Raw genomic sequence first — 27,237 nt, 5'->3', positions numbered from 1 at the left:
TAGGATTCAAAATGTGTTGCCAAGGTACAGTACCTACCCAAATGAGTGGTCATGGACCATTGACAACTCCATGCTTGTCCAAGAAATCGATGAAGTGGACCCCCCTCTGATACCTAATGTGTTTAACTTTGCTAACTACAATTCAGTTTATCAGCACATTGACACAACTGATGAAATAGGTACCATTCCTGATTTACCTTAACATACAACTTACACAGTAATAGTTACACTTTTTAATATCAAACTCTGGTTATTAGATCTTATTGGAATAGCAATTCACGTGCACCCGAAAGTAATCAGAGGCGGAACACCAACTAGGGACATCATTCTTACAGATCATACGTCGCACCCAATAGTACTGACCCTTTGGGGAGAGCATGAATCAGAAGAGGGACAAGACATAGCTGATATGATCCACACCCAACTTGTGGTTGTAGCGCTTCGAGTCTGAGTGAATCTTACCATAGTAAGTACTCTTTTAAAAACCATTTACAAAAATCCAAAGTAGAATGCAACCAAAAAAGGAAAAACTTTTGTTGCTATTGCCAACTTTGTAGCCATGCATCTATCCACCAAATTCTCCAGCAGCATTCAAATCAATCCTCCAATTCAGCAAGCCAATGACCTGCGTAACTGGTAACTTTACTTTAAAATAGTTAAATTATGAATTATTCAACATTCATTACCAAAAAAGCTTACTATCCTTTACATTACAACAAATAAAATATTAGGTGTAGTCACAATCAAGAGGAAATCACGCGCTTCATTGCTGAGCGGACTTATGCTGATTGTCTCAAACTCCTACCCGTACCAGATGATGACAGAGTTATAACTATCAGCGACCTCAGAGCTGTGGCTGAGGTACATATATAACTCACTCACAATTCTTTATTTCTACATGCATGCCAACAGTAAAAAAGTCTGTAGTCTCTTTCATTACAAAATTGGCTTGTGGGTTATCGAATTGGATTATACTGACTACAAGCTTGAACTATCCTTCCCTACTATCCTGATTGATTGGTAATGAGATTTGAATGTTTTGGGCGAAACTGTCTTGAGTTTAGTTTTCATTGTATCCGTACGTGTTTTGTAGTACTAATTAATGCTCCCTTTCATTTGGTTTTTCCGGGTATACGAGCTTTCATACAATAATTTTGTCCACGTTAATGAAATTAGTCGCTCCTGTTTTCCCATTTTACCCAGTAATTTTTTATTTACTTGTTTTTTCCGATTTCTTCGTATTTCTGCGTCTCTGTGACTTTGTAGGTGGAATCCTGTGTTTTAATGCTACTGAGTAATTACCATTTTTTCCCCTACTCATTATCTTACTTGTCAAATTGTACTTTCTCTCTTGTGAACCTCACTGTTGCGTAAAGCTTTTTAGTTCTTTTTAATTGCTTGATGGATTCTATAGTTTTATTATGAAACTCTCGCCCATGTGAAATTCAATTTTCATACGCTTTGCATTATCTTTTATAAGAGGGTCTTCTAGGCCTAATACAATTCTTGCCTGGTCTAATATACGTTAACAAATGGCTGTTGCATTGACATTAGCATACCATTTGGAAGCGCAACAAGTAATTTCACTTTATTTGTATCAAATGTTCAACAGTTATGATCCATTAAGAGCCTCTTACCATAATTTTGTACTTTTCTTTCTGACTCTTCAACTCCTTGTCTTTTAAAACCTGTTAATTCACCTATATTAAATTAAAGTTCTATAACCAGTCATATTACAGCTTACACTTAACCTAATGTTACATACAAAGTACTTTACGAACCGTAAAGGTTTTGATTTCCTTTCAAATACAGTTATTTCGTAGTGGTATATCCTCTTAGACATTATGAAATGGCATTGAAAAGTAAGACATCTTTGTTACTTGTGGAGGACTGAAATAGATGATCGTGCATGACCGATCAACTACAAGATACCATCTTACATATATATTTAATTTGGTTGTCATAAATTGATGCCAGTCATACTTAAGGATTAGAAAGTTTGTCTTATGTGTACTATTCACTTTGGCCCCTTATTGATATTTCTTTAGCACTCCATGTCCCGAAACCATTAACACAATAGGTTAACAGTGCTACAAATTTATTATCTACTTTGACCTCTATTACCATTAGCAAAAATGGTATACTTTTCCTGGCCTTTGTACTAATACAATGCTCATTCATTGCAGGCAAGGCCCTATTGGTTTAGAGGCATACCAAAACTTCTAGATAGAAGTCAAAAACTATGGTACCATTCATGCCCCCACTGCTACAAATACATCAGAGCAAGGCCAGATTGTGAGATCACCTGCACTTCATGCTACCAGCGCATCCGTCTCACTCCACGGTAAACATATACCTTAATCTAATATTAACAACCACTGTTGCCAAAAAGCTTCTAATAACATGAACCCAAATACAGCTGCAGACTAACAGTGCAAATTAGTGATATGAGTGGTGCTATAACTCTGGAACTGAGTGGTGATGATGTTGAACAACTCCTCCCATTCTGCATAAGTGACATCCAAAAACAAGAGCAGCAGGTACATTCGAACTCAAAACTACTTTGCAACATTCTGCTCACTTCAAATAAATACTTAAAGTCTCTATTCTTCCTACAGGGAAATGTCCAGTACGCAACTATAGCAGATTTCATCAAGCAGAAAAACTTAGTTTGCTTGGTCAAGAAATCAAATACAATCCACAGTTCTAGGAGCTCAGAAAAGTACAATGCCATAGTTGCCCATATCAACAATGTTACTGCAGAAGAAAACTATGTCATCAGCAAATATATCACCAACTACAAAGCTACAACATCTACTTGGGGAGCAGCACAAGAAGAACATTCCAAAAAGAATGTTACCGACATGGCTGAAGATATGGCAATAGAAAAAGTTGACAGCATAATGGAAGGAGACACACAAAGCAAAGAAGTGGATCAACTCAGTCCTTCTAACACAAAAGATAAGAAGAAAAAGCCAGCAGTTGCAGCAGCTCCAATGAAACTCAGAGTCAACCCCACTAAAAAACACCGCACCTAAACTGCCAAAGCCCGTCCTTGCAGTTATATCCTTTGCGAATGGATCTTCACTATTCCTAAGTACTACTACTTTAACAGACAATCTTGGCTGATGTGAGGCCCCAGTTCGTACTACGTTGATATATTCATTAATTTGGCGGTAACGTTTGGTTTTGGGAGTATTTCGAAAACCCTAAGTAGGAATTACGATTTAAACCCTAAGTTCCGGTTAAGATTGAAAACCCATTTTTTTTCTACATTTTCTTTATTAGAAAATTCCCCAGATAATTTTTATGAGTAAATATAGTTTTTAGATGATTTTTCTAGTATTAGTTAGTTTTTGAGAAATTAAGAACGTATATCGGACGTGGGACCCACTAGTGCGAAAAGTTCGGAAAAATTCGGCCAATTAGGTTAAATTCCGGATACTGTGTAAAATTTATTGGGTGTTAAGAGATAAGTAGAGAGTGAGATATGATTGATGTGAGAGAAAAAAGAAAGGATAGGAATGCATTAATGGTGGTGACAAGTGTCACCATTTCATTGGAGAAGACTTAAGAATTACTATTCACTTTCTTGACTTTTTTGACCAAAAGATTAAATATCCAAAAAATTGCTCAAAAATCACCATTTTCTTCCTTGTGTTGGCCGGCCCTTTCTCTCTCAAAGAAGAAGGAAATTCTTCAACTTTCAAGCTTCCAATTGGACCAAAATCCACCAAATCAAGAGTTTATGTTAGTTTTACTCCATACAATCTTTCCTTTTGGTGATATTGGTTGGTTTATTGAAGCTTTTTGGAAGAGCTAAGGTGTCCATCATCTTCCTCTCTCTTGTTATTAGGTGAGTGATGCTTCAACCTTTCCCCTACACCTAATGATGGTTATATTATGCTTAGAAGTGGCTTGAGTGTTGGAAAATGTGATTTATTTCTTGATTTGAAGAGTTTTGGTGAAGTTTTCCATTTTATGATGAATTTTCTGGTTTCATATGATTTTGATGTTTTGGACTAGTATGATGGTTGGTAATAAGGGGCTTTGGCTCTAGTAGGTGTGGATTGTTGTTAAATGCAACCAATTTTGGAATTGGAATGAAATGTGAAAAGTTAGGGTTCTTGAACCCCTATTCTGTCCGAAATTTTAGGTCATAGCTAGAGGCCGAATTGGACTTTGCTCAAAACATGAAAGTTGTAGGTAGTGATGATTTTAGTGTGCCTGCAAAATTTCAGGGCAATTGGACTAGTGTAGAGTGAGTTATACCGTTTTTACTGTTGCTGTTTTTGGTGCACAGAATGTCCGAACTGCGATAGTAATTGCCTGTTTTGACTGGAATTGGTTTGGATTTTGAAGTTGGTGTCTTCTGAGGAAATGTAGCTGGATGTCTTAGCTAACTTATGCCTTTGGAATTTCGGCATTTGGACCTGTGTAGGCTGCGATTGACGTATTACAGTTTTGTGTGTTTTGCAAACCTGTTTTGGTAATTCTGGTTTCCTATTTTGCATATTTGACCTAGTTGTGCTAGGATTTGGACTGAGTGGCCTTCTACATTGTTGAAGCCCTGTTTCATAGCTTCGAAACGGTGGGTCTTACACCCCCATCCGATAACCGTAGTGAATTTGGTGCCATTACCGCATATTGAGGTCAAATACGGTTTGTGATTCTGGTACGTTTTTGGAAAGTTTATGGCTGGAACTTTGGCTTCACATTTGACTGAGTTACAAGCTGTTTGGGCTTCCGACCAAAACACCAAACTTATAGCCCTATATCAGAGCTTTCTAACGCCCTTGGAATTTCATGAATCGGATTTATAAAACCTGAGATATAGCCGAGCAAACAAGGCCTGCCCGTGAAAATGACCAGAAATCTGTTTTGGTCCTGATGACCAATTTCCGTTCCAAATTTGGATTGCCGACCTTCATGAAAGTTGTTCCATTTGGAATGAACTATCTAACTGCCAATTTTCAGCTCTTTTGACCATGTGTAGCATAGAAAACAGTTTGCACTCAAAAACTGACCATTTGTGCATTGGCCAGATTTCGTAAGTGATTGTGTTTGGTTCATCTGGGACTAAAGCCTCCAGTTTCAGTTCTGGATGTCTTCATAACAGTTGTTGTTCATCCTTTAAGCTTCGATATGGCGTCTCATACGCCTTAATCCGATATTCGTAGCTCAACTTATGAGTAAACTAGAAACGAGTGTCAAATCTGCCGTTTCCGCTAACGGCCGTCTCCGTTTCCGTTCGTCATATTTACGTGCGCGCTTGCCGTTTTTGCCGTTTTGCTTGTTTTAGGCACGATAGTAGTCGTTTGCGATATTATGTGACACAATCTTCTATTTCAGACGGTGGTGAGTTGGGCGGAACTGGTGGGGCCCACTACTAGCTGTTCATTTCGATCCGACTTTGTACTTTTGCTATTTCAGTTTCTGGGTAAGTATTCAGGCCAGTTTGGTGTGTTTTCTTTGCTATGTGTTTGAGATATGTGAAAAGGGCACTTAGGCGAGAGTGTACTTTATCGCACTCGACCTAAACCCTAATTTGAATGTATAATTATACTTGGCATATGTATATGAACCTTTTGGAACCAAAACCCTTGAGCTTGTGGCTCGGGGTGACTTTCGAATAAAGTTTGTAAAGTTTGCAAAGTTTGTGATTTTGAATAATTTTGTGAAGTTTGTGAGTTTGGGGCGAACTCTTGACCTGGTTGGACTATTCGAGCCGGTAAGGGCTTGGTCGAAGGCAGTCCAACTTAGTCTGAGGTCACCAAGTTTGTAGGTTCATGTTATGAACCAATTTTGTGAATCCGGTTCACCGAGAAGGTGACCAAGTTTGTGACCCGAGCTTGTGACTCAAGCTCAAGTTTGTGATTTCGTTCGCCCGGGCAAGTTTGTGAGGTGACTGGCCAGTGAGGGTGATAAGGTGTCGGTGGGTGTACAAGTGAAGTTCTACGGACTATTATTTGCAGTCGACGGAGTGTCGGCAGGAGATCACGCATGGCATATGAGTTGGCTTTGGAGCCACCTGTATCCTTATTATGTGATGTTACTTTTCTGCTTTTGCTTTACTCTTATTGTGTAACTGTTATGTGAAATTTATGCTTTCGCCCCTGTTTACTTACTAAGCATATAGCTTACCCCATTCCTTTTGTTTTCCTTAGCAGGGGCCGACGCGGGGACTTTTGGCTCGTATACTAGTATAGTTAGATTGGCTTGTAATAGTTGAACAGTTAGGATGTTTGTTTTTGTTATGGTGGTTTGACTCGATACTTTTGGAGAATGTAATTATAACTCTTTTGGGATTGTATATATTGTATTTAGTGCTCTTTCGAACTTTAGGTTTTGAGTCCTGGCGCGAGCTAGGCAGGCGGCCCGCCGATACCCTTGGGTTCGCCCTTGGGAGAAGTGGGGTCGTCACAGCTGAACTTTTCCTTTATCTGTTCTACGTAAATAGAAGTATCTAAAATAAGACTGTTTCAAATTAGGTTAAGTGCAAGGTGGTCTATTATACCTTCTTACAAAAGGAGCCACTGAGCTTTTAATCTAAATCTGAAACTATCATTGGGCCTATATCCCTGTGCATATGGTCATGAACTCAAACATTCTGATCTAAGCTATGATTTTTTATAATACTATGGTGTGGTTCTCTATTACTTTCGTATGGCTTCTCAGTTACAACTTCCATCTTTTCTCTCTTCACTGTTCTTATATTTGTATGGAATTTGCAAGGATGTTTGCAAGTGGTGAGATCTATCTAACCTTCGTAAAGAGCGGACACACAGGCACCCCACTCCCGCGCATTGCACAGGCCTCCCCCTAGTATTACTAATACACAACAACAACACTTGCACAACAAAAGCAAAATTTAAAAATCTATACTAGATTGTAAGCAACACATTAGCAATAGGAGGTAATTGGTTTTTGCCAATTCGTACAATAAAAATCATGGCTACTTTAGGGTTGTTGTAAAGCGAAAATTGCCAATTTGGTCCCTAAACATTTTCACTAATGCCAATTTGGTCCCTTAAAGTTTTTTTATATAACATTAGTCCTCGAAGTAAAATATCTAGGCCAATTAAGAACCTGTGTCACTGCGCCACTCCAAACGTGTCTTTTATTCGAATAGACGGCAGTCCATTCAAGGGCTTTTTGGGCAGTTCATGCCAAGATCATTTTAATGTTTCGATAGAAATTAAAAATGTGATGAAATGGATAAGATTAGGAAAGTGTCTGAGAAAGAATGTGTGAAACCAAATTAGGGCTTTTTGCTGCCATTTGAAATTTGAATCAATGGACACGAATCAGATGATGAAAAACAATTTCAATAAAATGGAATCGCTAAGGATGGAACAATTCGGTGAGCAAAAGAGTGCTGGAGGTAAAACCAGTGAAATGGTAGTGGAAAAGTTTGGTAAGTCCAATCACTTATAGTTTTACTTGAAGTGAATTTTGTGATGATTTGGTTACATAATCTGTTGATTCTTTACTTATTGTGAATCAATTTTTTATTTTATGCAGTATGTCCATTTCATAGGTAGTAAATATGGGATATGATATGGGATGATGTTGCTTTTTTTGTTTTTCTTTAGCTCATGTGGTCCTTTTGTTGGTAAAATTGCATCATATTGTTGCTTTCATGCTACTGAAAATAGGGACAGAATAAAGGTTGAGTACGTGAAAAATAATTAATAAAAATGTTTTGTCTTTTTGTGGAAAAAATAGAAATAGGACACAGATTGGATTATTTTATGCTGAAAATATTTCATGGTGGGGTATAGTTTGGACCACCAGAAGAAAAGTATGCCGGGGGCAATATGGAATCTTTTAAGCGTGTTCTTACAAATGGAGTGAGTTTGAACAGCCTTTCTTTATTCTGTACTTTGCTATGAAGGTAATGTAAAATTGTATTATAGAGTTATAGGTAGAGAGAATGAATTTAAAATTTGCAAAATAGATAGTGAAGATGATGTTGTAGATATGGCTGCCATAGGGAGCCAAATTGGTGGTGTTGAACTATATTTGGTACAAGAATTTCATATTAGGTTGTTGGAGAGTAAATTAGGCAGGTGTAATGTTGGTGTGGCCGAGTCTAATGTGTCAAAAGAAGATTGTTGTTATGTTGACATAAGCTTCAATGACTGCACTACCTTTGAAGATACTACAATGCTAGTTGAAGTTATTGAGGAAGAAGATGACTGCATGGTTGATGATGATGCAGAACTAGAATGTACCAATGCTGAAAGTTTTGATGATAGTTATTATGACTTTAGCAAAGACAAAGACGATGTGATTTTCCAGAAAGCTGTTGCTAATACTAAAAAAGGGGTAAAAATTGATAAAAAAAAGGGAGAAATACTTGCTGATGGAGAGACTCGATGTGGTAAAAATAATGCCATAAAACCAACTTATGATGCAATAGAAAAAACAGCAGCATGCAAACAAGAAAGTAGCAAAAATGGGGCTGAAGATGACTTGAATCTATATAATGGAGATCCCATCCCAGTGCATGAAGAATCAGCCTCAATCGACTCTCAGGATCTAAATAGTTGCTGTGAGTCCTCGGATGAGGACAGTTTAAGGATAAGAAAGCCAAAATATGTCAGGTTTAGGTCTGAAATTGACATGGCAAAACCAAAATTTTATATTGGGTTGTTATTTGATGATAAAAAAATCCTCAAGAGAGCCGTTGATTACTATGGTGTGAAATAGGGAAAAATATTTCAATGGAAAAAGAATGATATTAGACTAATGAGGGCCAATTGCAAGGCTGCAAATTGCAGCTAAATCATTTATGCTTCTAAAAGGCTAATAGTGATGCATCTGTCATACGAACCATGGGACCATCTTGTCATTGTGGTAGGACATTTTATCACAAACAGGCCAATTTAGGTTTCTTAAGTAGACATTACATGGAATTTCTTAAGCTGAACAAGAGCATGACAATTGCACAGTTCAAGGAAAAAGTTCACCTTGAACTCAATGTCAACATCACTAAGCACCAGGCAAGCAAGACTTTCATGAGGGCTAAGTTGTTGATTCATGGTAGTTACAAAAACCAATACAGAAAGCTATGGGACTATTGTGAAGAACTGCTTACATGTAATCTTGGGAAAACAGTGCATATGGAGACCTCTAATGACGAAATTAGTGGTAAGGAGAGATTTCTAAGATTGTATATATGCTTTGAAGCATTGAAAAGAGGGTTCAAAATTGGTTGTAGACATGTGATTGGGGTGGATGGTTGTCACTTGAGGGGTCCACACCCCGAAATATTGTTAATAGCAGTTGGTATTCATGCAAGTGACTACATCTATCCTATTGCTTATGCCGTGGTAGAGGTCGAAAATAAAAATTCTTGGAAGTAGTTCATAGAATTCTTGAAGTATGATTTGTTAATTTATGAACAGAGGAGCTGGAATTTCATTAGTGATAGGCAAAAGGTAACATTTTGTTGCTTATGCTTGCTATTTTTTTTGTCCTATTTCAATGAATCGACTTTTGCTTATTGATCGACACTTGCAGGGTTTAGGATCTGCTATTGAAGAAGTGATTCCAAGAGTAAAGCATAGACATTGTGTACGACACCTACACAACAACAAGAAGAAGTTGCACCCCAGACAATCAATAAAGAATAGATTTTGGGCGTGTGCACGGTCATCCTATATGAGGAGATTTGAAAATCAAATGGAAATTTAAAGAGAGTTTGATGGTAATGCTCACAAGTGGCTGCTAGACAACACTAATCCAACATATTGGTCAAGATCACACTTTAGAGAAGCAGTAAAGTGTGATATTCTATTGAATAACTCGTGTGAGAGTTTCAACTCAGCTATCCTAGAGGCTTGAGAAAAATCTATTCTTGGTATGCTTGAGAACATTAGAGTTTATCTTATGGAGAGATTAAGGACAAAAAGAGAATGGATGAAGAAACAGACTAATGACATTGGCCCAAAAATTCAGAATAAGTTGGATAAGGCCAAAATTGAGTATATTGCCAATATTGCTCGATAGTCAGATGACAAAAGATTTGAAGTGCAACATATCTATGGGGGAACCTATGTGGTAGACCTAGACAAGTGTTCGTGTACTTGTAGAAAGTGGGAACTCACAGGCTTGCCTTGTTCTCATGCTATTGCATGCATTTCACTTGCATATGGCAAACCAGAGGACTATATGAACAAGTGTTATTCAAGGAAGGCGTACTTGGCTGGATATGAACATGCTATTGCTCCAATAAGTGGTCCAAATGCGTGGGAAGCCTTGACCAAGGAACCTGTACTGCCACCTAAGAAAATGAGACTTCTTGGAAGGCCTAAGAAAGCAAGGAGGAGAGAACCCGATGAACCTCGAAAAGGCAGTAATGAGTTATAAAGCTATTAAGAGCAGGAGTCAGTCTACTGAGTTGCTCAAACTGCCATGAAAAAGGGCACACTAAAAGAAAATGTCCCCAACTTATATCACCGGAGCAATTAACTGCACATGGTAGCAGTAGGGGGCCATCTTTCAACAGTAATAGGTGCAAAACTTATCAAGAGTTGGGTCACAATAGAAGAACTTGCCCGAAAAGCCACAACAGCGAGCAAAGTTGTGCAAATGAGATGAATACTTCAAGAGCTGGTTTGTTTTTCCTACCAAACACCTATACTATTTTGAGTAATATTTAGTCCATTTGTTAATATTTTCTCTAAACAGAGGGGTTATGTTGTAATGTGTCTAATGCACAACCAGCTATTGAAAAGCAACCACTGATTGTATCTATATAGTTGAAAAACAGCCACTGATTGTATCTATATAGTTGAAAAATAGCCACTATTGGCAAGGCTATACAGTTGAAAAACAAGCTGCTGGAAGTGAAGGACATTGTTGATCCATACATAAATGACAACTTGCATGTTAATTATATCTATATAGCACTGATTATTATTATTTTCCCTTGTAGCTTCATGTACATGAACTAAAGTTCTACAACCAGCTAAAACAATAGAGTTTACATCTTCGACTCCTAGTCAAGTTCCTGAACAAAAGACAAAGACTGTAAAATGCAGATTTTGTCGACCTCTAGGACATAATAGGAAAACATGTCCCACATATCAAGCACAATCTTGGAGAATATGGAAGGCATCTATGGATGCTTATAGCCCATATGTTGAGTCAGTTGGGAAAAAATACAGGATAAAGCAGAGGGTTAGTTTATGAGATGAAAAACAACTTCTACTTTGCATGCTTTCTTTATGACAACACTTATACTTGCATGTTTATGCAGGCACATAGGCTAATATATGAACCAGATGAGGAGAATGAACCCAGAACTGAAGACCATCTAGCTGATTATGAGTAATGTCAAGTAGCTGCAGTAGCTCACACCCAAAGTTGATCAACATATTTGATCCAGAATATAGGGACTGAAGGCAGTTTTTTTAGCCTACTTATGTATTTTGGCTGAGAATATTTGGTTGAACATTTTTTGTGAGCCTACTTATGGAACATGTATCCTAGTTCCCTAGTTAAATCATACTAGTTGGAACATTTTAGTTTGCTGGAATTGTGATGTTATTTTTGGTACCTAATGATCTTGTCCAACTGATATGAACATATCCCTTTTTTGTTAATGGTTGGAATGATACTCATTGGCAAGTTCTAAAATTTTTTAGTGCTCAGGTTGTTATCTGGAAAAACTTAACGTACTATGTATTTGGTTGCTAGTTAGGATTCTTAAAAATGAAAGCAAAACTCTGCAACAATTTTTTTTTTGGTGAGTAGCTTATTGCATTGAAATGACATACTTGATATCTAGTTGCAGTTATAGCTGGTTATTTTGCTATTGTGTTGCTACAGAGTTTGGTTTCAAGGTTGGGATTGTTCAAATTTAAAGCAAAACTCTTCTAAATTTTTTTTTTAAACATGAGAAACAAGTACCTAACCATGTTTCAATAGTCATACATAACACAAAAGCTTTCCAGGTCCTAAACTAGGTTCAACATCCAACCTTTAATTACAATTGATAACTAAAACAGAATGGCATGAACACTAGACGACTTTTTTCTAGTAGCACTATCTGAGCTACTGCAATATTTTGAGTCCTTGTTTTACATGCCTTTTTGATGCGGATACGGTATACGGGTGTGCAATAATTAACTTCAACCTTGGGTCAAGGATCCTTTGGTCCACCTTGGCGGTCCGATGACAAGATCAAGATCCAAGAGGGTGAAGGAAGCTTTACAAGCCTTGATCATTCACCATACAAGCAAGGAGCAAACTAAGTTTGAAGATTTGATGGACCATGAAGTTACCTTGTTCACTTGTACGTTTAAAGCGAAGGAATGATCTCATACTTGTTAGCTTAGTTGGTAGTTGTTTTAAGACTGTCTAGTTTAGTAGTTGTTAGGCATTTAGTATTTTATTACTTATTGGGCCTTATCGGAAAGCCTTAAAGAGCTGGCTCTTTAAGCTCTTTGTGCGGACCGAATTTCTTCCAAGTTTATGTGGGCCGGATTTTTGCCCTAGTTTTAGCCTATAAAAGGCACCTCTTGTAAGAGTAAAGGACAGATTATTACAACCAGAAATCGTGAGAAATTTTCCTTCAAGTTCTTAACCGAACTTACTCTTGAATTCTTGAGTTCATAGCTTAGGATTCAAATCAGACTTTATCGATTAGCTTGTTCCCTAATCGTGGTGTCGCTTCATCCATCCTTATTTGCTTAAGGTTGCTGATTACCTTTGTGTGTCAGAGGTCTTGAGTTCATGAGAACAATCGAGTTCAATTTCTGTTGGGAGAAAAGATCCAACTCTGATAATTACAAGGTTGGGAGGTTCTAGGAGGGTCTTCCCCTAGGGTTGCCTATATCAGTTGGTAATCAGAGCATCAGGTTAATTCTCTTTTAATTGAAGTTGTTCAAATCTTGTTAGTTTGTGTCTTTTGTCAAAAAAACAAAAAAGACTGTAGCGATTACTGTTCATCGTTACTGTTCCGAATTACTGTTCATCGTACTGTAGCGTACTGTTCATGTTACTGTTCATCCGAGTAAAAAACAAAAAAACTGTTTGGGTGTTGTCTTTTTGTGTTTTCTGTCCAAGTTCTTGGATTTGTTATACTTGTGTTTGGGTTGTTAGGGTTTAAAGAAAAAAAAAAAAAAAGAGTCACGTACCTTATATTGTTTTAGTGTCCAAGTTGCTAGAGTATTGCTGGAATTTTCTTTTGAGTTTTGCTGAAATTCTGTTTTGCCTATTTCTTGAGTATTGGTTGTTGTTCTTGCAAACCCTAAACACCACAACGTAATTTGGGAAAATTCTTGTGTTTCTTGAACAAATTCTTGAAGTTCTTGGACCACCAAGTCTTGTTTTGAAAATTCTTGAACAATAAACCAAGAACTAGGGTTTTCTTGGAATTGGCATAACCTTTCATCCGTTTTCTTGAACTTGTTGGTGTGATCTGAATTTGTGTTCCTTGAAGAGCCGAAAAAAAAAGGAGAAAAAAAAACGAAAGAAAAAAAAAAGGAAGAAGAGAAGGAATTGGCTCTCATACAAAGGAAATCAAGTTTCCAAAAAAATCGTGAGTTTCCAATTCTTGGTGGGTTCCCAAATCTTGATTAGTCTCCAAATCTTGGTTGATTTCCCAAAACTTGAGTTTCCTAATTTTGATTGGTTTCCAACTCTTGAGTTCCAATCTTGATTGAATTCCAAAGACCCCAAACTACCTAACCAGACCCCAAGCACCCCAAAATCAGTTTCCAAAACCAAACCTAAACCACAAACACCTTAGCCACACCGCCTTTAAATTCTTGGGTTTCTAAAATCGGTTGAGCTAGTCTTTGCGAGCCGATTTCCCTGAAATTTGAGGACTGGTTCTTGCATTATTTGAACATCCCAAAAGCACCACTTACCCTCCAAAATACTGACCAGAAACTCAGCAAAACAGCAGCTCAAAAAAAAAAATTCCAGCTTCGGGTAGAGTTTTTTCTAGGATTTACAAAATTCTGCTTTGTGTCTTATTACTTGCTTATAGGGTAATTAATTCTGGAATTTTTGAGAGTTGAGTTGTCTTAAGAACTTTGAGAAGGAAAATTGGGAGTGAGTGTGTTTTCTTGAGTGATACACGAGTGCTTTGCAAGGTAGACTAGGATACACTTGTTTTGCAGGTTGGACAATATGTCTCAAGAGGGGAACATGCCTGAGCCGTCTGAGACCGACGTGTCACTCAAACTGGTGCTCCAAACTCTTCAAAAACAAGCGGAGAGACATGAATTTACGATGGCACAAATATCCGACAGGTTGGCTGCCATTGAGATGCGTGGTACTGGAGATATTCCCAATAGGGCTTCAAGTGCTCAGAGTGCTGATCATGATGCGGATGATGAGGGGTATCATTCTCACATCTCATTTCGATCAAGGAGAAGCCAAGAGGGAGCGAGGGAAGGTCGAGGCCGACCTAGGAGAACCGATGACAATCTTGGGTCCATCAAGACCAAGATGCCTACCTTTCATGGGAAAAATGATCCTGAAGCTTACTTGGATTGGGTTAGGCGAGTTGAGCAAGTGTTTGAAGTCCACAATTACTCCGAAGATAAAAAGGTGAAACTTGCAGCTATTGAATTTCAAGATTATGCATCTATTTGGTGGGAGCAAGTATGTGCCACAAGAAGGAGAAATAGGGAACAACCGATTGCCACTTGGACTGAAATGAAGCAAGTGATGAGGAAACGATTTGTACCCTTCCATTATACCATGGACTTGTACAATCGAGAGAACGAACATAAACTCAAGCAAGAGAATGAATCTCTCAAGAGGAGGGGTTCCATGCAATCTACCTCTTTAAAGCCGGTTTATGCAAGAGGTGATAAGAAGGTTCATTCAGCATTTTCTAAGACTAAACTTAGAGTTGAACCACCTCATGCGGAGTCATTTTGGGAGACATATCAACGTCTTCTACACCAAAAACAAATGGAGTCAAATGGATGCTATCAAAGTGAGTTTTCTAAGAAGGAGATAGCTGACCCTATTCCCAACAAAGGAGTATCTCATCCTATTGAACCATTTGTTGAGGAGGTTGATGATGAGAAAACAATCGAGGGCGTTAAACTAGATAAAGAGATGAAAAAATCTGATGAGATGAGTGGTAAAAAGGAAGAAAAGAGAGAAAGTGAGACGATTTTGAGCAAAAATGTGAGGGCTTATTATTTTTCTAACGAACTTACCTTTGCTTTATTTAGTGTTTCTTCATTTGTGCAGATTAAGCAAAGTCAAGTGAAGTTAGTCATGCCATGCTCCATTCCAAAGTCACTTGTACAATTCACTAGTTTCCATGGAGTTTGTCTTTTAGGAATTGAATCTATTTGGAATCATCTCATGGAACAATTTCAATTCAAATCTGTCCATACCAAAGGGGAATCACATCAAATCCACCATGAAGGGAGAATTCCGAAATTTGACTCTCATTTGCTACCTATGGGTCATTCATCATCTTTACCTTCTTTTGAGTATAATTTCCATCCTAACACTTGTATTTCTTATCCAGATTTTGAAGAAAAGTGTAAAAGGCTAGCAATGCCTTCTCAAATTGAATCAATTGGTGAAAGGAATGATGAAGTGTCAAAGGGAGTTTTCACACTTAAAACTTGTTCTATACCTTCTTACCATTTAGTTGATAATGTACCATTACTTCTTTACTCGATTTCAAATTTGTTTCAAGTTGAAGTTTATTTTGTTTTTGTAGGTTGTAAAGCTGTCCACAATTTTCCAGTTTTGATTCAAGACTTACAACCTGATTTTGTGCTTATTCCAACTAAATGTGGTGATCTTTCATGCTTATTCACTCCGCCAAAAGTTGGTGGCCAAGTGCTCAATTTGTCAACTTCAACTTGTGCTAGTTCGAGTAACTCTCATGAAGTGGAATTCAATTGTTTGCTACCTTATATGTTGGAAGATGAGAAATTGTGTGTCACGCAAGATCCCAAAGCTGTCCTTCACAAGTTGTTTAGTGCCTCATCCATGCAACAAGTTACTCCCATTTTATCCAAGCAAGATGATTCAAATCAATGTCAACTAGTGCTGGATTTTACACCTTTGCACAATCAAGGTGTCAATGTGAAGATCCATGGCCAAAGACTAATTAGAGAGTTTTGGATTGCCACTTGGGATTTTCACACGCCTTACACAAGCTCTTTCCTACCTTGGCGCATGTCCTTGTTTGAGCGCTTCCCGAAGCTGACCAAACGACATGCAACATGGCTCGTAGTCATTCGTCTACTTCCAACACTGCTGTCCTTTAAGCGCACCATCGATTTGTGGACAACTCACTTTCAAGAGGAGACTTTGAAGATTCGAGGACGAATCTTTTCGAGGAAAGAGGGAATGATGCGGATACGGTATACGGGTGTGCAATAATTAACTTCAACCTTGGGTCAAGGATCCTTTGGTCCACCTTGGCGGTCCGATGACAAGATCAAGATCCAAGAGGGTGAAGGAAGCTTTACAAGCCTTGATCATTCACCATACAAGCAAGGAGCAAACTAAGTTTGAAGATTTGATGGACCATGAAGTTACCTTGTTCACTTGTACGTTTAAAGCGAAGGAATGATCTCATACTTGTTAGCTTAGTTGGTAGTTGTTTTAAGACTGTCTAGTTTAGTAGTTGTTAGGCATTTAGTATTTTATTACTTATTGGGCCTTATCGGAAAGCCTGAAAGAGCTGGCTCTTTAAGCTCTTTGTGCGGACCGAATTTCTTCCAGGTTTATGTGGGCCGGATTTTTGCCCTAGTTTTAGCCTATAAAAGGCACCTCTTGTAAGAGTAAAGGGGAGATTATTACAACCAGAAATCGTGGGGAATTTTCCTTCAAGTTCTTAACCGAACTTACTCTTGAATTCTTGAGTTCATGGCTTAGGATTCAAATCAGACTTTATCGATTAGCTTGTTCCCTAATCGTGGTGTCGCTTCATCCATCCTTATTTGCTTAAGGTTGCTGATTACCTTTGTGTGTCAGAGGTCTTGAGTTAATGAGAACAATCGAGTTCAATTTCTGTTGGGAGAAAAGATCCAACTCTGATAATTACAAGGTTGGGAGGTTCTAGGAGGGTCTTCCCCTAGGGTTGCCTATATCACTTTTTTTGGCATTATCACTCAACACTCTCACTAATAAAATGCAGCAGCCAAACACTACCAACAGTAATAGTTTGGTAGCAATTTCACTTTAAGGACTTCTTTCTTCATTTCCATTTTCTCCCCCTCGGCTTTTCTTAGCTCTCGTAGCAATTTCACTATCAAGTTCTTGGTGTACTTTGGCATGGGAGGATCGTGCCATAAAAAGAAATTGCAAGCATGGCGCATTAGTAAATTATCATATATTCTCTGATTAGTAATAAAAAAAACAATTAGCCTAAAAAAAGGAATGAACCCAAATAAATCCCATTCCGGTTGGTCACATTACACTGTAATTTCTACATCCATAAAACCTTCTTGATGGATTTGTTGCAGTCCACGAACTAACTATTTTGCATACTTCTTGGCAATGGCACTCCACACAGGCATCTTCATTGTAGTTTTCAACCTTTCCTCAGCTGAATCCTCCAAGAGTTGAAGTGTGATGTCTTGTTCCTTGGATCTCCATTGGGGGTTGAACTGGACGACCCCTCATCCATATTTCTCCTTCTATTATGCATTCGAAAAGAGGAATTTGAAGACATTTTAGAATGGGATCTGCTCAAGACCCTAATTTGGCTAAATTGAACCATCTCTCATCTCGTCATTGCCTTCATATCATCTTCTTGATTTGGATTTTCATTTGTTATTTTTAATTTTTGATCTTGGCATGAACTGCCTAAAAAGCCCTGAATGGACTGCCGTCTACTCAAATAAAAGACATGTTTGGAGCAGCGCCGCGACACAGGTACATAATTGGCGTAGATATTTTACTTTAAGGACTAATTTCATGTAAAAAAAAACTTTAAGGGACCAAATTGGTGTTAGTGAAAATGTTTAGGACCAAATTGGTGATTTTCTCATGTTGTAAAATAGATTTAGACTATGTAAAATATGGACAGTACAAAGTAAATTTTCAACAAGTATCTAAACATATAATTAGCAGCAGAAAGTACTATATTTATATGAATTTGTATAATGAAAGCTATCACACTCTTTGTCTGCTATAAAGTATATTGAGCAAGTGGTAATATATTAATAACAATGTGTGAGTACATTTCCACAACTAAAATAGCTTTGCCATAATGAAATCGTGTGATTATTCAAAACAATTTTCTCGTTCAAGTAGTATATATTTAATTTTCACCAATTTATATAATGAAAACTATCCTTGCCCTAAAATTGATGCAAAATGGACTAAATAAGAATTAAAATAAAAAAATAAATTTCAATAGATGAAACAATGTTGGCACAATAAAATCTTGGACTGTCCAAGTCAACTTTTTCGATCAGCTAGTATGTACTTTAGTAAAAATGAAATTAGTTTCTATTAATCTATAAAATATGACGAGATTTTAGCATGCACCAAATTTTAATAAAACCTAAATACTCTATTTTCTATAAGTATAGAGATTGTTTATCGAGTACAGAGATACTAGGTGTCGATCTCATAGGGAAAGTTGTCAATTACCGATGGTTTTCGAACTCCTTCATTATTTAGATTACCACAAATGTAAGAAATTAAATCTACACTATGAACATGAAATAAAAATAATAAAAATAACAATAGAAAGCTCCTAGAGCTATGGAGTTCCCCACTTCTCTTGCAAGTGAAATTATCGGTAAATTGAATATTATTATCTTGACTAGTTATGGCGTAATTTTCTAATGTATGTAAAACATATTCTCGTAGTGAATTAACTATACTTACAGTTAAGCCATACCTACTTTTGTAGTTGTGAAATTAACGACGAGTTTATTTCTTCCATAAAATTATATGGAACAAACCGCTAAAGCTACAAAAGATGCTTCTGTACTTTCGTGAGTGAACGTTTAGCACTTTTTTGAACTAGTGTTAAATTTCAATTTTCATTATATACTTAATACCTTAAGATTATCATAACTAATGGCTAGTTGATCATGATTAGAAAAGCAAAAGTTATAAATAACTTCTTCAAAATAATATCATCAAGTAATCAAGTAAACATCACAAACAAGTTATAGAAAGTTCATCCATAACTCTAGGTATAAACTTTAGCTAAACACAAAAAGAATCAAAGAAAAGAGAAAACTTGTATTATAACTAAACACGAACTCAAATACAAAAGAGAAAATGATAGGAGAGAAGTTACCTTTGTCATATGATTTCCAACTCTCCATTTTGCTCTTTACTTCTTCAACCAAATGTAACTACAAGTACAAGATAGATAAACTACACTAATTATATTATACTAATGAACTAAGAAAAACTAGTGAAAATTACATTTTTGTAGTGTGTCTAGCCTTCCAATGTTTTATAATGATGCTCAATAAAGGCCCTATTTAGAAAATTAAAGCTCCAAATGAGTTGTTAAAGTTGGTATCAATGATTTTTGAGATTCCAAAAATATTCTTCTACAAGTCTCCATATCCTTCTTTAAAATTGCAACCGATATTCTTCCTTGAATTGAGCTGTAAAAAGCTGTAAAAATAAGAACAAATGACTATTCAACTTACACATGTTTTCAGAATACACGGGGTCAATTTGTAGGTCTAAGTCATGCATTGTACTTGCGTATTGCCTCCCCTGCAAGTTTGCACTTTTCTGATCAATTTTCAACTTTACTCTGTTTTTGCACCAATTTCAACTGATATTTTCTCAATGACGAAAGTTGAACTACCTCCTGCACAAAATATGAAAGTTTCAGTAATTCGAATTAGCTTTTCAATTGATCAAGAATTATATAATTTTGAGCTCTTTAGACTGATAAATGATTAAAATACCCTTGACTAGTCAATCCCTTGTTTCAACTTTTGATTGCAAAAATGACTAATTGTATTTTGACTTTTTGACCAGAAAAACTCATGAATTGGATTAGATATTTTCACAAGAAATATAAATTATGTCTTAGATTCAAAATGGCTCAAGAATCACTTCAATCTGATACTTTTAACTCAAAATATATTCAAAATACCAAAAAGTATCAAAACTATCAAACATTTCTTCTTTTATATTTGATTGAATTTCATACACATTTTGCACTTCATATTCGATTTAAATCACCTCAAATTATCAACAATCATCCAAATATCTTCTCAATTCACTCCATTTGATGATTGAATCATTAAAACCTACAAAAAAAACATGATGTTTTCACCATTTGAACACATAGAAATGTAATTTTTCACACTTTGAACCATAAAATGCATAATTCATTAGAAACCTAGTTAATTAGCTATAAAAATAAATAAAACACACCAAAATTTAATAATAAAATATACTTAAAACACTAAAAATGCACACTTATCAAATTCTCCCACGTTTGAATTATTGCTTGTCCTCAAGCAATTAAGAAGTACAAACTATCACAATAGTTCAAATATATCCCTTTTGCCCATGCGTCTTTCAAATTCATTTCCTCAATAACAACGTAAGCACCATTATACAACCATTCATTTTACCACAAATACTCATCATAGGAATTAAAGGAGAGAGAACTATATCAAGAATTAAGACCTGTTCAACTCATTTCCTCCCTTCAACTTAATTTCACCTTTTAACAAGTCATATGGCCAAGTCAAGGCATATAACTTCCTCAAGTAGTGAAGACGTCTATTGATGCAAAAATCGACATTGACAGATGAAAACCTCTGGTTACTCAACTTTATTACTAACTAGAGTTGCTTTTGCAAAGTCATAATTCAAGAGCTATTTTACGCGAAAATTGACATTTATAGACAACTCCAGGTTGCTATGATTCAAGAATCATAGGAGTAGAACTTTTATTTATTCTCTTTATTTTTTTAGGAACTTCTCTTATACAAAAAGTAATGCAAATATTGACCATATTCATCACTCAAATTATGAAATTCAATCAAGATAGGAAACTTATTAAGCATGTAAAATTCAAGTCATAATTACTTCACTTTACAAGATATACTTTCTTCATAACAAAAATTCTAGTCACATAAAAGCTATTTCCAAGTCAAATAGGAAATAAAATTCTTAAAAAACATAAATTTTACTCCGAAGGGAGAATTTGGCTACTAATGGTTATGGAATTTCTTTGAAAATTGACAAAATTGTGAAAATTTCAAACCACTTTTCTCAAATCACTATAATTAAAAAGGAAGTAAACCTTTCCTCCCTATAATTAAAGTGCACATTGTCCTCAATGTGTGAAAAGAAAAAATAAGTCTCTCCATGGTGAATTGGCATCTTGATTGAGATTTTTGATGACCTCATCTTATTTGAATTTTAACCATTACCTACATAAATGAAAGTTAAAGACTGCAAAAGTTTCATGTGATAACTATTAGTTTGCAAATAGTTGAAAATAAAAGCAACAAGCTTTACTACTAATGTCCAAGAAGTGCATATGATTCTTATATGGCCAAATAATGAGCTCTGTTGATCCTAATTATTCACCATGCAATTAATATGCAAATGTATGCTTTGAACCTCAAAAATAAGTCATATGAAGTCATTTAGTATATTTATGCATCCTAAAGCACCTTCATACATTCATTGTGCAAACTTATGGATGAATAAGAATGGAGTTGAAAAGGTGAAAATGCAAACTAGCATGCAAAGTTAAAGAAATTCACCTCAAAGTAGTTATATGAGTGAAATGAAATGTGAATGAACTATTTTCACACTTAAATGAGTCTTAGTATGAACTTTATACACTTGATCTCAATAAGGACTCATGAATGTTAAACTCACCAATAGTGTGTTTAATGATGCATTTGAGTATTAAAAATGTGAGCACTCATGTTTTTATTTCTTAAAATAATTATTTTTATAATTATTTACCCTAGTATTGGTTAAATATATTATCGTTACATGAATCGCTTTTAAATTTCACTTTATCGCGTGCGAATCGGAAGTTCGCATTTTTCGCGCCGCGCGACTAATTGAAGAATTTTAGAAATTTATATTAGACTAGTAAGAGTGAATAATTATAGTGTTAAAGAAATTACATTTGAGGATTAGTGCACAAATGAATCAAACAAGAGAGAAAAGTGGAAATACGGGACACTATTCATGCATTATTTAAAGTTGACGTTGGACACCTTTTTGCACCTTTTTCCCTCCAATCTTCCAAAGGAAGTTTCACAACAACCAAAACACTCTCTCTCCTCTCCATAGTCTCGGCCGAACAGCAAAGGAAAAAAAGAGAAGAAGCTCTCTTCATCTTGCACCATTTTTGCTTCCATTTCCCTCACAAATCTTCACCCAACTCACCTACTACTTGGAGATCCATCTTGGCTTGAAGAAAGGCAACCCTTATGGTGTTTTTTTAGAGGTTTTGTGGTGAGAAATTTCTGATTTCTTCAAGGGTTCAAGAGTGTAAGGATCGAAGACAAGCTAAGAGGGGGTGAATTAGGTTGATTAAACACCTAATTAAGTTATGGGCACTTTTTGCTCAATATGAAATTTACTCTCTTTTCTAAGTGATCACACAATGAATCAATTAATGAATGAACAAAATCACTTGAGAGAAGTAGAAGAGGTAAGTAATGTAAAAATCACAAACGTAACAATAAATAAATAAAAAGGAAAGAATTGCAAACCAATTAACTGCCCAATTCCTCTTGAGCTTATAGATTAATTCAAACAAGTTTTTTCAAGTTGATGAATTACAATCACTCTTGTGTACAAAGGAAGGTTCACCTCCTCCTTGCCCCGAACTCCACTCGGTCAAGTTAGGAAGTTTTACTATCCCTCAGGACAACCCTCATAGAGCTACAGTCATGAAGTATTCACTCACAAATGAAAAGCTTACAATGAACCTCATACCACTAAGACTACAAATCTTCCTTGGAGAGTGTTTTCTCACTAAAACTATAGATCTTATGTATCTTCAGTGTGCAAAAGTTATTTGAAGATTCTGACCATGCTCTATTTATAGGAGACTAAGAAAGTGTTTCATTAATACTTCCAACGGATAGAAAGTAGCTGAACAGTCAACTAGCCGTTGGAGTATTGGACGTCCGGTACTACCTAAGCATGCGTCCGACAGCAGGCAGTGAGTTTGCAAAATCTTCTTCAATTCTATCGAACCTCCGATATTGCCTTTGTGAGCGTTCGATAGGTTTCGTCGAATTTGAACGATCCTATCGGACGTCCAATACTTGCGTCTGATCTAGGTCAGTGAGTTAGGGAAAATGTCTTATTTCCTTCGGACGTCTGGTAATAGAGTTCTTCATGCGTCCAAAGTTGCGGAATGATTATCGGACGTCCGATCCTGTCTTCACAAGCGTCCGATAGCTTTCAGCAACCTTTGTTTCTTTCAATTGCACTTGATCTTTGAATCTGATTTGCTTCATAACTGAAAGTATATCTTGAAAAGATATTAGTATCATCCATTTGTTTTGTAAACATCAAAAGCTAAGGACTAAGATCAACAATCTCCCCCTTTTTGATGATGACAAAACAATGGATGGAAGAAAGAAAAAAAAATAAGCATAAGCTCCCCCTTACTTATTACACATAAGCTCCTTCTTACACATAGCATCCCCCTTACTTATTACACATAAGCTCCCCCTTACAAATAGCATCCATTTCTCCCCTTTTTTGTCATCATAAGAGGAGAGTAAAAATATCATACCGTAATCCAGCAACAATAACAGAGAATCCAATATTCCAAACAAAAACAGAGAAATGATACCAGAATTCAGCAATCACCAACATATCACAGAGACTTGATACCAAAAGAAGTACTAACATATCACAGAGAGTTTAACAAAGCAAATCATCATTAGATCAGAATTGTTCTTTTCTCTCCCTTTTTGACATTATACAAATTTAGTAATATTCAAAAATATCAAGAAAAATTCAGTTCAAAGCATCAGAAATATCAAAAAAGAATTACAAAAAAGTATTATGAACAAGAATCTCATCAATCTTACCAATATCACCTACTTGTTAAAGTTAGTATCATGTCTAACTATCCACATGCATTTCATGCCTCTTCTCATGTTCTTTCTCACATAACAATCACTTTTCATGTGACCTTTTTTATAACAAAGATTACACATAACCAAAGAGTTATTTACATGAACAGGTTTAATAAATCTTACTTGTCTTCTCTTATAAATAGCAAATTCATTTTTACCAGAATTTAACTTCTTCTCATGAGTGCCAAGATGAGCCTTTGATTTATTACCTTGAAAATAGTCTTATTTTTTTATGTTGGAGCAAATCATTTAAATTATCCATTCTTCTTTTCAAATCACCTTGTTCCTTTTTGAGCATTTTACAAAGTCTTGTTTTTCTATCAAGCTTAAAGTGTAAAACATTCTTACTCTTTTTTAAGAAATCACTTTCAGTTTTCAGTTTTTTATTTTCTTGAAAAAGACGTGCATTGTCCTGAAGAAAAAAACCAATTTTATGTTTTAATTCCTTGTTTCTAACATAAGACTCTTTTAAACTATCATGCAATTTTATAATGAAAGATTCAAGATCATCATCACTTTCATCATCACTTTCAAATTGAGAGTTAGAAGATATTACCTCATCATCTCCAATGGCCATAAAAGCCAATTGAACAGATTCTTCTTCCTCTTCAATTTCACCATCGGAGTTGCACTCATTCCATGTGAATTGAAAGTTGTTGAATCTTGATTTACTTCCTTCTTTCTTCTTCATCATTGGACACTCACTCACGTAGTGTCCAGGTTGGTCACATTCAAAGCATTTATCAGTTTATTTTTTATTGTACTCTTGCTTTCATTTGTTTCTTGTGTTGCTGAACTGATTAGGGAATGAGTTGCTGTTTCCTCCTTTTCTGAATCTTCGTTTTTTGAGAATTCTCTTGAAACTTTTTGTGATGAGAGCTAGATCACTGTCGTCAACTTCTGCATCTTCTCCATCTAGGGAGATAGAATCATCTTCATCTTAAGATGCCTTTAGAGCAATGCTCATTCTTACTCTTACATCCTTTTCCTCTTGCACTTTGGACTTAAGTTTCAGCTCATAAGAGATTAGGAAATTAATAAGAAATTCAATAGGCAAGAAATTTAGATCCTAACTTCTTCAATGACAGTCATTTCACTCTCCCAATCCTTGGACAAGGCATTCAAAATTTTTCTATTTTTCTCACCTAAAGAGTATTCTTTTTCCAACACTTCTAAATCGTTAATTAGATCATGAAATCTACAATACATTTGATCAATATTTTCATGAGGTTCTATCTAAAACGACTCATATTTAGTAATTAAGATAGATTTCTTTTGTTCTCTAACATTCTCACTACCTTCATGAATTTCTTTCAATTTATCCCAAATTTCTTTAACTGACTTGCAACCTTTGACTCTAATAGATTCATTTGAGTTTAAAGCACAATATAACACATTCATGGCTTTTGTATTTAACGTGAGATGAGTTCTATCCACAGCAGTCAGTTCACTTCTTATTTTTGGTCTAGATCTATGAGTATTTTCATCTATAAGAGAGGTATCATATGGACCTTCATTAATAATAAATCACAATTCAATATCAATTGATTGCAAAAAGATAATCATTCTTTCTTTCCAACTCACATAATTTGACCCATTAAACATAGGTGATCTAATGATAGAATGTCCTTCAAAAAATATGGCATTATTGCTTGTCATTTTTACTCCAAAGCCGATTGAGATTAATCTCAAGGAGACCAAGCTCTGATACCAATTGTAAGGATCGAAAATAACCTAAGAGGGGGTGAATTAGGTTGATTAAACATCTAATTAAGTTATGGACACTTTTTGCTCAATATGAAATTTACTCTCTTTTCTAAGTGATCACACAATGAATTAATTAATGAATGAACAAAATCACTTGAGAGAAGTAGAAGAGGTAAGCAATATAAAAATCACAAACGTAACAATAAGAAAATAAAAAGGAAAGAATTGCAAACCAATTAACTACCCAACTCCTCTTGAGCTTATAGATTAATTCAAACAAGTTTCTTCAAGTTAATGAATTACAATCACTCTTGTGTACAAAGGAAGGTTCACCTCCTCCTTGCCCCGAACTCCACTCAGTCAATTTAGGAAGTTTTACTATCCCCCAGGACAACTCTCACAGAGCTACACTCATGAAGTATTCACTCACAATTGAAAATCTTATGATGAATCTCACACCACTAAGACTATAAATCTTCCTTGAAGAGTGTTTTCTCACTAAAACTACTCTAGATCTTATATATTTTCAGTGTGCAAAAGTTATTTGAAAATTCTGACCATACTCTATTTATAGGAGACCAAGAAAGTGCTTCATTAATACTTCCAATGGATGAAAGTAGCTGAATAGTCAACTAGTCATTGGAGTATCGGACGTCCGGTACTACCCAAACATGCGTCCGACAGCAGGCAGTGAGTTTGCAAAATCTTCTTCAATTCTGTCGGACGTTCGGTATTGCCTTTGTGAACGTCCGACAGGTTTCGTCGAATTTGAACGATCCTATCGGATGTCCGATACTTGCTTCCGATCGAGGTCAATGAGTTAGGGAGAATGTCTTATTTCCTTCGGACGTCCGATGATGGAGTTCTTCATGCGTCTGAAGTTCCACAATGATTATCGGACGTCCGATCCTGTCTTCACAAGCGTCCGATAGCTTTCAGCAACTTTTGTTTCTTTCAATTGCACTTGATTTTTGAATCTGATTTACTTCATAACTGAAAGTATATCTTGAAGAGATATTAATATCATCCATTTGTTTTATAAACATCAAAAGTTAGGGATTAAGATCAACAAAGAGGTATCCACTATCTCTTCAAATCTTTCCATTTTCTTCAAAGATCAAGCTTAGATTGCATGGATTTACAACTCTAAGCATGAAATAGGTAGAGAACTTGAGGAAACACACTTTATCTTGCTTTAATCTCTAGGCTAGTGGAATTGGTGTGACCTTTAGGTAGCTTCCTTGAGAATTTTTTGCTTGATTAATGTTGTTTATGTGTTATTTGAGATTAATACGGTTAGAAAGTGAAGGAAAAATCGAGAACAAGCCATGCATGAGAGCTAGCCGAAACTATCCTGTGGTTATCTTGCTTGTAATTCGAAATTTTGTGAGTTATTTGGCTATGAAATGCATGAATATATGTTGTATATTGGATGTACAAAATTCCTTGC

At 36.0% G+C, this 27,237-nt stretch overlaps 1 protein-coding gene across 1 annotated transcript; it reads left to right on the top strand.

Moving 5' to 3' along the window:
* The first annotated feature begins 8,840 nt into the window (after positions 1–8,840).
* Positions 8,841–10,377, top strand: LOC113766716. Its single transcript, XM_027310880.1, has 3 exons — positions 8,841–9,338; positions 9,529–9,659; positions 10,101–10,377. Exons 1-3 carry the CDS (start codon positions 8,841–8,843, stop codon positions 10,375–10,377), a joined length of 906 nt encoding a protein of 301 aa, XP_027166681.1.
* Positions 10,378–27,237: the final 16,860 nt, after the last annotated feature.

Source organism: Coffea eugenioides, chromosome 3, assembly GCF_003713205.1.
Source record: "Coffea eugenioides isolate CCC68of chromosome 3, Ceug_1.0, whole genome shotgun sequence".
Taxonomy (NCBI): Eukaryota; Viridiplantae; Streptophyta; class Magnoliopsida; order Gentianales; family Rubiaceae; genus Coffea; species Coffea eugenioides.
The sequence above is the reverse complement of the archived record's forward strand: the minus strand, read 5'-3'. Positions and strand labels throughout refer to the sequence as shown.

What these genes read in the sequence shown, in the direction of transcription:
- LOC113766716 (XM_027310880.1), top strand. Translation starts at nt 8,841, where the DNA reads ATGGGACCATCTTGTCATTGTGGTAGGACATTTTATCACAAACAGGCC. An exon ending in ATCCTATTGCTTATGCCGTG is followed by an intron (nt 9,339 to 9,528) that starts GTAGAGGTCGAA and finishes CGACACTTGCAG; the next exon opens with GGTTTAGGATCTGCTATTGA. An exon ending in AGATTTTGGGCGTGTGCACG is followed by an intron (nt 9,660 to 10,100) that starts GTCATCCTATAT and finishes GTGTACTTGTAG; the next exon opens with AAAGTGGGAACTCACAGGCT.